Consider the following 13,861-nt stretch of genomic DNA (forward strand, 5'->3'; position numbering starts at 1 on the left):
GAAATTTATTTATTTTGTCTGTTTTTTTATTTACTTATTGGTGTTTACTTACTCATGGTACATTTAGAGTCGCACACAGGCTCCAACAGATGCGAAGTGGAATCTCCAATACCGAGACTTTGTTGGTTGCCTCCCCGGGGAACCCTCCGTTTATTACCAGTGGGTCGATTCACTGTTTGTTGTATTTGCATGGCGTGAGTGTCTGATTTGCTTATTGGGCCTTTTGTCAATGGTTTTGCTTCATTTAGCTCGGTTTTAGGTTCTATAATGAATGAAACACTTAGTACGAGTTACGGTCCTGAACGGAATAGCGTTGAGAACACGAACTTAATAAATATACCTGGACTGCAATGAAAAGTAAACGACTAATATTAGGAGGCCGCCATTTTGCGTGATTGTCCTTTCGATGTTGGTGACTCTGACAAATATCAGTTGTGCCAATTGTAGGAAAACAAAATAATTAAAGTTTTTGAGAGGTTATGTTTACAAATATAAAATAGAAAGTTATATTTAGTTAAGAATTTAAGAGAGAGAAAGATCTGTTTTTTCTTGTACTTCTTTAAGAAATTCGTTAAAATTTGTGAAAGAAAGTAAACCTCACCTAAATAGAGACAAAGTTTCAATTAACGGATAGATGCATGCACAAACAAATATTTTAAATTTGTTTTATGATTCTGATAATCTTGCATCTTAAACTTAAATTTTATAAATCCTAATACCATGAAAGTGATGATCTTCATTTAAATTTTTACTTAACTAATTCAGTTGACAAACACTTCAATAACATACAATCATAGGTACAACCATCTATAAATATTAAAATATAGATGATTTTATGAGGGTTTGTAATCAGCAAGGGTTTATATAGTAAAAATGTATTATTCTATCATAAACAACAGAGACAGACAATTCACAATAAATCGGTTTTGAGAAACAGTGAATTCAAGATGGTGATACATTATTTACGTATTAAATAAGGAGGAAGATACATCGCCTGTATATACCCAAGCGTCGTTTACAAATCGCCAAAAACTAGGCAATCCGCCTTACACACATGTCAACATTCATTACCGTTATTTTTTATTGGCAACACTAAAAATGTTCAGAGTGACCAACCTCAAAAGGTCACAACCACTATAAAAATAGCGGTCAGCAGGCAGTGGGTCAGCAGTCATTTTTGGGCATTGTGACCATATGCATTAGCAGTCCAGGTATGCATTAAACGTCAACTGTCACTTGACAAATGACCAATGCATTAACTCTCATTTATCACTTGCCATATGTAGTTTTATTTAAAACAAAGCTTTTTATTAAATGCCCGCATCACTATGAATTTTGGTTGAGAAAAATTAAAGTACAGCTGAGTTTGACATTGTGGCAACCTCGAATTACTTTCTAAAAATCGAGTCGTTAATTAATTGACAAAAATTAATTTTAAAGTGTAAATCATAATGTGTCAAATGTATGTTGTCACTTATCAAAGGATCCCGTATTTTTCTATATTTACCGAACCCAGCCCAACCCAACCAGTTCCAATTATTTAAACAAAATAGCGAAGTACGCATTTCCTAACCTGAAAGCAACATGGCAACATATAGTTTTGTATATGCGACACTGGAAACAGCGGAGCAAATTTCAAAGACATTGACGGATAACCAATGCATTAAATGAACGAACCTAATAAATATACCTGGGCTGCCAATCCATTGAAAAATTAATGACCACTGCCAGGGAGCCGCCATTTTGCGTAATTTTGTCCTTTTGATGTTGGTCACTCTTACAAATTTCAGTGGTGCCAATTGTAGGGACACGAAACGATTAAAGTTTTTTTGGAGGTTATGTTTACAAAACCCAAATAGAAACTTACATTTAGTTAAGAATTTAAGATAGTTGCATTAGTTTTAATATTTTTCTAGCAGTTATTTAAGAATCGCGTTAAAATTAATGCACTTTAATATACAAGGTGTTCCTTAAAGACGTGCTAATACTTAAGAGGGTGATTCCTGGATCGATTTTAAGATAAAAAGTTCCTATGAACATACAGGGTGTTCACTTGAAAACTTCCCACCACGGATTTATCGAAAACCACTGTTTAAAAAAAAAACGCCGAAATACGTCAAAAGGTTTGTCAAGGGGGACAACTTTCTAACCTAAAATTACTTCACCCCTTTTCACCCATTGCCCCCCAGGGTTAACACTCTTAAAAATTTTAAATGGCAATCGTGAAATAGCTTGTTTAAAAGGTCTTTTATAGTCTTTTGTTTTGACGTTTGATTTTTTTAAATAGGTCGATTCGTTTTCAAGAAAATTAGAAAAATCTTTGTTTATCTTAATAACGGACATTTTCAAAAACATGTTGTGGGATATCATGGCAGCTGTCGATGATGCCTTGGCGGAATTTCATCCAAACTTCCAGGTTGGGGAGTAAATACAATAGATTTCAAATGACCCTATAGAAAAAAGTCTAACGGCGTTATATCAGAAGATCTAGCAGGCCATCCTATAGGCCCCTTTCGCCCTATCCATTCATCTGGAAACTCATCGTCTGAAATATATTTCCAGCAAGGCGCTCCTCCTCACTATGTTCTTCCCGTTTCGCAATGGCTAGAATACCCATTTTATGCATAGTATTTTGCAGAAAAGTTAAATATCTCAAAAAGTACTTGGTTTAGCTATAGAACATATTAAATAAAAAATGAAAGTATTCGAGGGACAAACTTAATTAGATAAAAATATACAGGGTGTTCCATTTGAAAAATTTGAGCTATTGCGTATTTAATTTTAGCAAGTTTGAAAGTTCTTTAAAAACACCCTGTATTAACAAATTACAAATTATCATAGTCAGCCTAGAGGAAAAGGCAAAAAATAACATAAAAAAATTAATTACGTTGCAACGCCGCACGGAAATTTTAAAAACGTTATACCAAAGTAAAGTACTCTTTTTGCCTCATATTTTAGTACCATAATATACAGGGCGTACCATTTAAAAAAAATCATATTTTATAGTAACTTTTTTGTGACACACCCAGTATACATAAAAATATTTTTACTTCGTAGGTTTTTGTCAACCCTACACCTTTGCTATAGAACTTTTTGTTGGCACACCTTGTATAAATAGCAGTGGCGAAGCGTACGAGTAGACAAGGTAGACACTGTCTACCCAAAATTATCCAGTTATTTCTCATTAATTTATTACGTAATTATTTCATGTAGTTGTTGAATTCAAATTAAAAAAAAATAACACAGAATGTAGTCGCTCTCCTCACTATTCTTATATAGTATCTAAACGGCTATAATATCTATCTATCTATCTATAATATCTAAAGCGCGCCCCGCCTGATGCACCAATTAAAATAAAAATGCAGGACTGACACCCAATTAATGTATACGAGCCCCAGGAAGACACATTGATATTTGTCTTCCGAAATTTGGAGCATAGAGTCGAACCATATCATCAAGCAGGTGACCGAGGTCCAGCCGCATCAGTATTCAGCCTATTACGTATGCAAAATTTACTCGCGGGAAAGACATTTGAGCTTTTGTCTATCGAAGTCGACCAGCTATTTTATTATGCTCTTGAGGGTTATTGTTTATGGACACGCTTGATCTGGTCGGCCGCAATATATCTTCAGTTTTGTTTTTTGATGAATCTGCATTTGGCATTTGGTACGGGCGCATGCTATTGTAATTTAATAATTAGTATTTTTATTTTTGGGTGTATAGAAAAGATTTTTTTAGTGGATATTTTAGGGGTTATTTATACACGACTGCTTGATATTGGCAATTGTATTTTACTTGTGTTTTTATTTGTCTTTAATTAATTTTAAAATAATGGATATTATGGATTTATAAGTTATGGTTATACCTATGTTGTGTTTTTTTTATAAGTAGTATTTATTTTTATCTATCTATCTTTTTATGCTAGTAGTAATTATTTTTTTCTGTTTTATATCACTACATATTTTTCTCTTTGAGTTAATATTTCATGCGCTTTCATTCTCTATTTCATTAAAGTGAATAATATTGAATACACATTTTTTTCTAATTAACAATTTTTATTGTTTGTCTACCCGAAAGAAAAGTTCACGCTTCGCCACTGATAAATAGTTGTTAATTTTTGTGAATACAGGAGTATTGAAAGCTACACCTAGTAGTTTTTCATTGCTCAACCTACTACGGCCAAGCCACCTTGTCTTAAACCTATAGTGAGTCTGGCTATAGGGTAGTAGGGAAAAACAAGGTTTAGGGAAAAGCCCTAGATTTTTTCACCCAGAAATTGTCCGGAATTCGTTGCCAAGTTAAAATTCTAGAACGAAACCGCGCATTTAATGAGCAATACTTTGCTTAACCCCTACCGCCTTTAAGCAAAATTTATACAGTGACCGCCTAAAGTTCCGCATAAATTCGATAAAAATTAGAGACATGATTTTTTGAGAAAAGGCTCGGATCCGTCGATTTTTATTTTAAGTTGCGCATTATCTCACATAAATTTTTGTATACAGGGTGGAACGAAAAAAAATATATGACGTCACCGGTCACTTTTTTAAATGGAATGCTATATTTTTTATTGCATTTATGAAATATAGGCGAAATTCCAAGCAAGTTTCGTATAACACACCTTATCTCAAAACTCAACTGTTTCAGAAATATTTACATTTAACCAACAAGAAAGCAAGTAAGTACGTCTATTTACAAATTAAGATAAAATGGAGGATAAAATGTTATAAACTGTGAAAACTCTTATTAATGTATCAAGTGTTTAAACTTATCCCCATTTACTTCTTGGCAGAAAGCAAGACGGTTTAAAGTCTGTCCAACCAATCTGTAGCTAAGCGGTGTCGGTGCGGGGAACGTCGTTGTAGACTAGACCCGCCTCATTTCATTCATGAAATGGCCAGTGACGTGCGAAATGTTATAAACCGATTACACAGATTTGAATGTATTAAATATTAAAAAATATGGTTTGGTTCTAATTTTAAAATAGGTATTTGTAGGTAAGATATTAAGGTCTTCTAAAATATTTTATTTGTAAATATGTAATAAAAAAATGCTTTAGATATGATATATGTACATTGTACATATGGTTCGTATATTTTCGTAACCCACCTCGATTACGCCTGACAGACAAGATTAGGGAAGTTTGAGATAAAAGAAAAGTAAAGAAAACACAAAATTTGTAATACACCTACTTAGTTTAGTAAGAGTGCCGTACTCGATGCCTGGATATCGCGAGGGAAAGAGCACGTCAGATAATCCGAATTATGCTGTTTAAACATTGAATTTTTTTATAATAAGATCATTAAATTTCTGTTTACTGTTGAAACCTATTTATCAACCGTTCAGCATGCCACATTTAAAACTGAAGAATGTTTGGGTTAGTGAGCCGGACATCTCCAGAAGGTACTGGGGTCCGACGGCGAGGCAACCCAGCTAGAGTTGAAATTGAAGGTCAATATTCATTTTCATTATACAATATTCATAGGTCTCTTTTTAGAGTGTTGAATTATGATATTTTAAAGTAAAATCTATGATATTTTCCCCACCACGCCACGGTGGAAAATGTTAGTTAGATTCACCAAGACCCTTATATTATACATACAAAATCATACCAAAATTATAACTAGTACTACTACTACTACTACTAAGCCAATACCACCTAATAAACGGTTTAGTACAGTAATTTAACTTCTTTTTGTTTACCTTTAGATATGGAATTCGTTATTACTACCAGCATAACTCAATCTAATGAAATTTCCAGAAGTTTTACATAAAAAAAACGAAATTTAGCATAAAAGTACATAAACAAAAACTTATAAAGTGCATTACATAACGTTAGAATATCATAATCATTGTAAGTTGTTACTAAAGACAATATTGATAAAAATATAACAAGAAACAAATAATCTTAAATATATAGGTGTGCGGTAAATGCAATATCTAATTGTTTGGTCTTACATGATATTTACAAATGTATAAATCTATAGGCCGTAAGTTACAGTACAAAATTTTAAATTATTTCATTCTTCATTAGTACCTTTAATTTAAGCTATATTCGGTAGCGTGAAAAAATCTAAACAAAAAAAATATTGGAGATATTCGCAAAACAAAGCAGAGAAAAATAAAAGATACTAATCGCCGACACGTGTCTCTGCTTGTTGGCTAGTACTTGTTATATCCTTTTCATCATCATTTTATTACTTTGCATAAAACGTTTATAAGAGGGATAGAAAAACGTAGGTAGATTATTCTTTTACGTCTTGATATCTCAGCCTGCATCGTTATCAGTATCACTATTGTCATTATCTTCATCATCCTCATCAGTATCAGTATCACTGTCATCATGGGGTAATGTAATAATTATTGGTTCAATTTCCTCCACAATTTCATCAGCTTCCCAAAACTTATTTTCAATATCTTGAACATGTCTTGTAAATTTTTGCCAGTCTTCAATCGTAATTAAAGACATGGCTTACTCACACACCTCCTTTAAGGCCCTTATGGAAAAATCTCCAGTTGTGTTCCGACTCCTTATTACATATTTGAGCTTTGCCCAAGCCAATTCTATCGGGTTGAGTTCACACATATATGGAGGGGTTCGGAGTGGAATATGCCCGTGTGATTTAATTATTCGGTCAATTATATATTTTTTTTGATTTATTGGAGGCCTGTGAAGCAATATTAGGTTATAGAGGTCATCTTTCCTCAATTTAGGATCATGTTCTATGCCTAAAAATATATTTTACGTATAGTATGTATGTACATAATATGTATGTATTATATATAGCTACCCTTTCTTGATAACCAATCCACCATTTGCATTTTTAACGCTGATCGAGTAGGTGTTTTATCTTCTTGGGCCGAGTGGTATGGAGCATTGTCAAACACAATGACTGAGTTGGTAGGGATGTTGGGAAGAAGTTTTTCTTCAAGCCATCGAGTAAAATTGGCTTTATTCATTTGGCCATGATAATCTCCTGTCGTAAGTCCTGCCTTAAATATAAGACAGGCATTATTAACAAAGCCATTTTCCGAACCGGCATGTACCACGATAAGCCGACCTAAAATAACAAATACCTACAGGGTGTTTGGTACACCGACCTATCTATATAATATATATCTAGAAACAGTTGATTCTAGAGTAATATATTTTTTAAACTAGAAAGCTGACAGACATTTTAAATTAAAATAAAATTGTTAATCTTTCAAAATTAAAGAAATCATTAATAAAGATAAGTCAAATTTTTATTTTTCCAATATTACTAGTACAAGTAATTACTATATAATTATTACTATGTAATTCAATAGGATTTTTTTTCTTCTTAAGATGCATAGAAAGGATAGAAAAAAAACTTAAAAAGCTGTAATCTCGGAGACCGTTAATTTTCGACCCCTAGAGGGATTAATTTGTCAGAAATGACCTATAGAATCACCTGTTTTAAGTTATACGTCGGTGAACCAAATACCTTGTATATAATCTAATGCCTACATAATATGTATAATTTAAATTATTATTTAAATAAGTATAATTAATTTGTACCTGTTGAAGATATATTGCTAACCACTCCAGTAACAGTCTCACTCTGCCAGCATTTTTTAAACGTTAGGTCATTGTCTATCCAAGTTTCATCTAAATAGACAATATTGCGACCTTCGGCTCGGTGTTTTTTTATTTCTCTTAGGTATTTATACCTTAAAGATGTTATTGGTAAAACCTTAAAGTATCTAAGAAATCATGTTACCTTAAAGATAAAATATTGGGTCGCTCCATTAAAATTTTTCTTTTATTCTGACACTTTCGCCAATAAAAGCCATTTTCCTTTAATAACTTTCTAAGAGTTTGCCGGCTATAAGGAAAATTTTCTTCTTCTCGCAATTTTTGCAACAGCTTTCTGGTAGTGGGCACAACTTTAAACTCCATATAAAATCGATTTATTAGGTGTCTAACTATTTGAAAATGAAAGTTGTCGTCTTGTTCCACCTTCATCATTCGCGGTCTTTTTTTGCCGGGACTAGAAAGCATTTTGTTGGGGTCCGTCCGCATTCTTTTTTCATCTTCTTTGTGAATTTTTTTCACCATTGAAATGCTTACACCAGTATATTGAGATACTCTCTCAAGTTTGCGCTTTACTGGTAGATTAACAAAGTTATTAGTAGCTTCTTCATCGCAAACCCTAAAAATTTGTACAAGAAGTATATAATCCTGATATTCGATTTTTTTTAGTCGTCGTTCCGATTCATATTACTTATATTTATAGACATTTTATATTCAAAATAACCAACATTAACTTTAAATCTTTTTTATTTGTAAAGCAATCGAGCTTGGTTTTATTTCATTGAATATGATTTTTATTTATTACAACATTAGGTACATAATTTTTGCAAGTTAGTGTCGCATAAATTATGATTTTATTTTAATGTTTTTTTTCATAACTGTGCTTAGGCTTTATAATTCTATTATTATCATTTTACTTACCTATAAACATTCGCAATCACTTCCCTTGCCTGGCTATGAATAAAGTTATTCATTTTAACGTAAATAACACAAAAACTGTTGAAAATTATGAACTTTAACAACAAAGAAACAAATAACACAAAACAACAACAAAACAGCAACAACAATAATAGCAAATAAACTAAACTATGCTACACTACTCAAAAGTCATAGGTCATAAATTAAGTAGGTACCTAAAAATACAACAATAAAAACAGTTTAATAGCTCAAAAGTATTAACATACGCCGCCGCCACTGAATCCGCAAGAAATCGATATTATTCCGAAAATTACACAGAACCTGGTACGATGCGATCCAATAAGATAGAGAAAGACAGAGAGCTGCATAAAAATAATAAATTAATGGCCGCGATGTCATCAACCAATCACCTGTCCCCAAACAGCGAGATGCTTCCGCGAAAGCACGACGTTGCCGGCTTTGTAAGTTTTATTAGGAATTTCGGATAAATGTTAGTCAATATTGGATTTTATAATATGCAAAACATTAGTTTTAAATAGCAAATAGAACTAACAAATATGGTTAAAACTGCATTACATTATTTATTATCTTTTTTATGATTAAATAGCTTAATTTTACCATTATATTTACTTTTTATTCAATACTATTTCATTTTTGCAGTAAGACGTGACAACGCTTCATAATTTCGCCCGCATTCCTTTCGTAGACACAGATCCGATGGTCAAACAATACAAACTCATGTAAAACACTATTAATTATTTCGGGTGATATAGATCTAATTTCATATCTAATTCTATTTTTCAATTCTTCTATAAATAGTCGTAGGGATTTAGGTCTGGTAACTTGGCCGGCCACTCTATTGGCTCTCTTCGTCCTATCCATCTTCCTGGGAACACTGTCTGGTCTTGTTCGTCTGGGTATAGGGCAGCCAAAGCAAGGATAAGATCTTCTTGAAGAAAATTCAAATATTCGTTGGCCTGTTAAGTTTTCTACAAAAAAGTATGGCCCTATTACTTTATTTTCCACGATACCAGCCCAAACAATAATAGATTTACGGTACTGTGTATGAGCCTCAGTTGCCCAGTGTAGATTTGACACTGACCAGCACCGACAATTTTGCCGATTTACGACACCGTTTAAACAAAAATTTGCTTTATCCGAAAACAAAACTCGTAACACAAACTGACGGTTATTATTGCAAATGCTCATCGTTTGCCCGCAAAATTGGTTCCTTCGATCAGGATCGTCCTCATTTAATTCGTGTATTAGTCTATTTTATAAGGGTGGTATTCATTTGCTTTTAAGATGCGTCTTATTGACGTTCCGGCTATATTATTATCAATCGAAATTTATGAAGTTGCATTGTTTGGATTTTCTTCGACGGAGAGTAGAACGTTTAATTTGACTTTGTTGTTGAATGACCTGAAGTTATAAATTTGTGCTCTATTTTACTAACTGATGTTGACTAAGAAATAGGATGGTTTGGGTATTTGGCATTAAACAGTTCACTTACTTCTTTTTGCGTGCGCACTCGATCCCCGTACCACCAAAATTTCAATTCGTTGGGTTTCTGTTAAATTAGCCATAATTTATTCTGATAAAAACTATTAATTTTCGAACTGACAGTGACATTCGAAAATGGAGATTCTTTACAAGTGCAACCATGGAAATAAAAACAATTGGCAGTGTTTATAACATTATTCTTATCTTCGATTTTACCTTAATTTGTAAATAGACGTACTTATTTGTTTTCATGTTATTTAAATGGAAATATTTCGGAAACAGTTGAGTTTTGAGATAAGATGTGTTATAAGAAAATTGCTTTGAATTTCGCCTATATTTCATAAATGATCCGAGCGTTTTCTCAAAAAATCATGTCTCTAATTTTTATCGAATTTATGCGGAACTTTAGGCGGTCACTGTACATATATTAAAATACGCATTTTCTAAATTAAAAACAATATGGCAACATAAAAATAATTTCAAAAAAAAAATAACGTTGACAGATAACCCATGCATTAAACGTCGGTTGTGAGAAGAGCGGATGCCCAGCATCTTAAACGTCAACTGTAATTTTAAGATGTCGTACAGATAGCAGCATTTAGAACTATACAGTGTTGCAACCGTTAATATTTACCAACGACTTCCAAGTATATCTTAGGCTCGAACCACGTTTCCGGAATCACAGTTTCTTCTTGCCTCGGGTTGGAATTTGGGCCAAAGTAGTAACCTCCAGCTTGCGGTATGGTCTCCTCCCTATATGGTGGACTATTTGAAGTTGTATCGTATTCAAAAGTGGGCATGGCCTCGTGAATGTCAGGCGCATCATTATAATAATTATAAGGAGGTACGATTGTCCGTTCTTCGAGGTCCCTTTTATTTCTTCTCATATTGGGATCGGTGTTTTCTCTTCTGGTGTTTGGGGCGTTGTTCGTACGTCTCGATAACTGCTCTTGGAAATTGGGAAATATTTTAATTAATTTACAAGAAATACACACAGGCACACTGTGTAAGTAAATCGACTGGCGAAAGGTATTTTTCTTGCTTTTTTTAAATTTTGTTTTAAAAAATGTGAATGAATATACCTGAAAGGTCTAAATGGCTTTCAGTGGGCGCGGTCTTTGACGAATATAGTAGGACGCCATCGTTTGTGAGGCTGGATTTATCGGAGGATTCTTGTGTGTTTGATTCATTCTGGGATACTTTAATAATGAAAAATAAAGGATTTGTTTTAAATTTAAATATTCACAAAAGAATGTGTGTGAAGCTAGCGTCCGATCGATATCCGGCAACCAAAGTCGAGAACGCAGCATTATGTCGGTTGCCAGCGACCAATTTATAGTCCGCGCTCCCTGTTATTTAATGAATATAATGCCCGTATGCGAATTTACAGAGTATACCATGTAGAGAGCTTCGGGTCTAAAGCCCCGCCCAAATTTCAGATGATTAGCGCTTTTTTCCCTAACGCGGTATAGAACGTAGTTAAAAAATCCAAATGCGGTATAGTTTGTAGTTGGGTTCTCAGAAAAGCGGTGAATGGTGTGAAACAGCACGATATCGCCCACGTAAATATTCTTAGAAATTCTAAATATTATTCGGGATAATCTCGTTCATTTACTTCGCGACCGTTGCGAGTGACAATAGATCAAGATGGGTGAGCAAAGTACGTTAGAGATTTTATTAAAAAATCTACAACCTGAGGTAGAAATAGAGAGCTTGGAATTTAAAAATTCAGAATATAAGGCTCTAGTTAGATGCAAAATAATGGAGAGTGAATATACAGAAGAAGTTAAGAGTTTTATGGAAAAATTTTCTGCCGAGACATGTATAAACTGGATAGTTAGAAGAACGTTTCCGAATGTACAAAAATTAGCTTTTCGCAAAATTTTCGTTTGTCAGCATAACAACTTTAATAAGAATGCACAGAAAAGGCGCAGTTCTAATTTTCGGGACAGGAAGAAGGGACGTAATGCACAAATTGATATAAAAATTAGAAAAATAACCAAAGCTACTATACGACGTGACAGTTATTTGAAAAATGGTCTGAATGCTCAAATACAGGTTTGATATAGGATAAAAAAGTTGTAATGTGCTCAATAATAATAATTATACGAACATTTCTAGATTATTTTCCACCATACATATCGAATTGAGCCCCTCGGGACGCTTGTCAGGACCAACATTTGTTATTTAGTTTTATCGATATTTTAGACTTGGTATGACCTTAGAGTAATTATGTTTGATAAATATTTTCTTATTATGGTATCTTTACTTACTTTTTTTCATGATCCACCGGTGGTCACTTGGTCCTAGAATGTAATTTTACATCTTGCGACCAAGTGTTTATCGGTAAGCATACTGCTTTTTTTACCGTTTTTTTATTTTAATTTTGTGTTTTGTTTAGGTTTTTGTTTTACAAATTAATTATTTGTTACAGAACTAATTAAAAATGACTGGAAGATGCTTAACAGATGCTGAACTTGCCGCTGAATTAAGAAATTTGACTGATGAGGAAATAATAACAGGATTTTCGGATGATTCAATCAATGATCGAGATTTTGAGCCGGAGGAGAGCAACTCTGATTCAGAATCTGATACTGAAGATGGAGGCAATAATTCGGATGAAGATCCGGATGATGTTGTTCCTTTAGCGAATTTTATAAATGGCCGGAGATGGAAGCCTGTAAATGGAGACCGTTTAACGGTTAAATACAGGAGTAAATCCCGCCATAGCGGTTGAGTTAGCTGGCAAAGATCCTGTGGATTTTTTCAACTGTTTCATAAATGACGATATAATAAATCTGTTTGTTACGGAAACCAACAGATTTGCTTCACAAGAAATTATCGGCATTACAAACTCCGGCAATCAGACGGGTAAAGAAAGAATTGCAAAGTGGGTTGATACCGATCCTTTGGAAATGCGTAAATTTTTAGGAATTTGGATGGGCTTACTTCAAGTACCACAACTAATGGATTATTGGTCTAAGGGTCTCCTGTATCAAAATAATATTCCTAAAATAATAAGCCGAAATAGATTCGAAAACATATTAAGCATGTTTCATACTTGTGATAACGAAAGTCCAAGAGATATGGATAATCGCCTTTATAAGATAAGTGACGCCCTAAAGATGATCCAGTACAAGTTTCAAGAAGCATATGTTTCAGAAGATATTGTTTGTATTGATGAAAGCAATGTGCAATTTCGAGGAAGGATAAATTTTAGGCAATACATACCGAATAAAAGACACAGATACGGCATTAAATTTTTTAAGCTTTGTGTAACAGGAGGATATACTTGGGCATTTAAAGTCTATACAGGCAAGGAGAAGACCGATGATATAGCAGTCTCAGAAAAAGTTGTAACTGAATTGATGGATGGCCTCTTAAATTCAGCAAGATCACTCTTTACGGACAATTGGTATAGATGTGTCTCGTTAGCCGATAAAATGATAGAGCAGAAGACCCATCTCGTTGGAACGTTAAGAACCGATCAAAAAGGCAATCCTCCAGAAGTTACTAAAGCAACATTAAAAAAAGGAGAAGTAATTGCAAGACAGAATGAAAGAAAAACAGTAGTACTAAAATGGAAAGACAAACGGGATGTATTGCTTAGTATCAAACATGACGATTCAGTTACAACTTTTTAAAAAAAAAGGAAAAAGTATACCAAAGCAGCTGTTGTGTTAGACTACAACAAAAGGAAAACATTTATCGATCTCTCAGATCAGATGGCAGCCTATGCCCCCTACTGTCGCCGTACTCTAAAATGGTATAAACGTGTACTTTTTCATCTAATAACTGCTAAGACAGTTGTAAATGCCTTACATGTATTTAACAAGGTAAATAACAAAAAAATGAATATAACCCGATTTAGAGAATCTATTGCTTCGG

At 33.5% G+C, this 13,861-nt stretch overlaps 1 protein-coding gene across 50 annotated transcripts in view; it reads right to left on the reverse strand.

Annotated features, from left to right (window-relative positions):
* LOC126742793 (uncharacterized) overlaps positions 1-13,861 on the reverse strand; it is a 255,085-nt gene that overhangs the window by 40,965 nt on the left and 200,259 nt on the right. For 46 of the 50 annotated variants that reach the window (XM_050449953.1, XM_050449852.1, XM_050449861.1 and 43 more), the window contains 3 exons: positions 11,056-11,172; positions 10,608-10,922; positions 53-262 (listed from right to left, as the gene is read on the reverse strand). In XM_050449953.1, coding sequence (XP_050305910.1) covers positions 53-262; positions 10,608-10,922; positions 11,056-11,172 — 642 coding nt within the window. Of the gene's footprint in view, positions 1-52; positions 263-10,607; positions 10,923-11,055; positions 11,173-13,861 lie in introns of those variants that run through there. The other 4 variants (XM_050449965.1, XM_050449959.1, XM_050449660.1 and 1 more) reach the window with 3 other exon arrangements.

Source organism: Anthonomus grandis, chromosome 1 (assembly GCF_022605725.1).
Source record: "Anthonomus grandis grandis chromosome 1, icAntGran1.3, whole genome shotgun sequence".
NCBI lineage: Eukaryota > Metazoa > Arthropoda > Insecta > Coleoptera > Curculionidae > Anthonomus > Anthonomus grandis.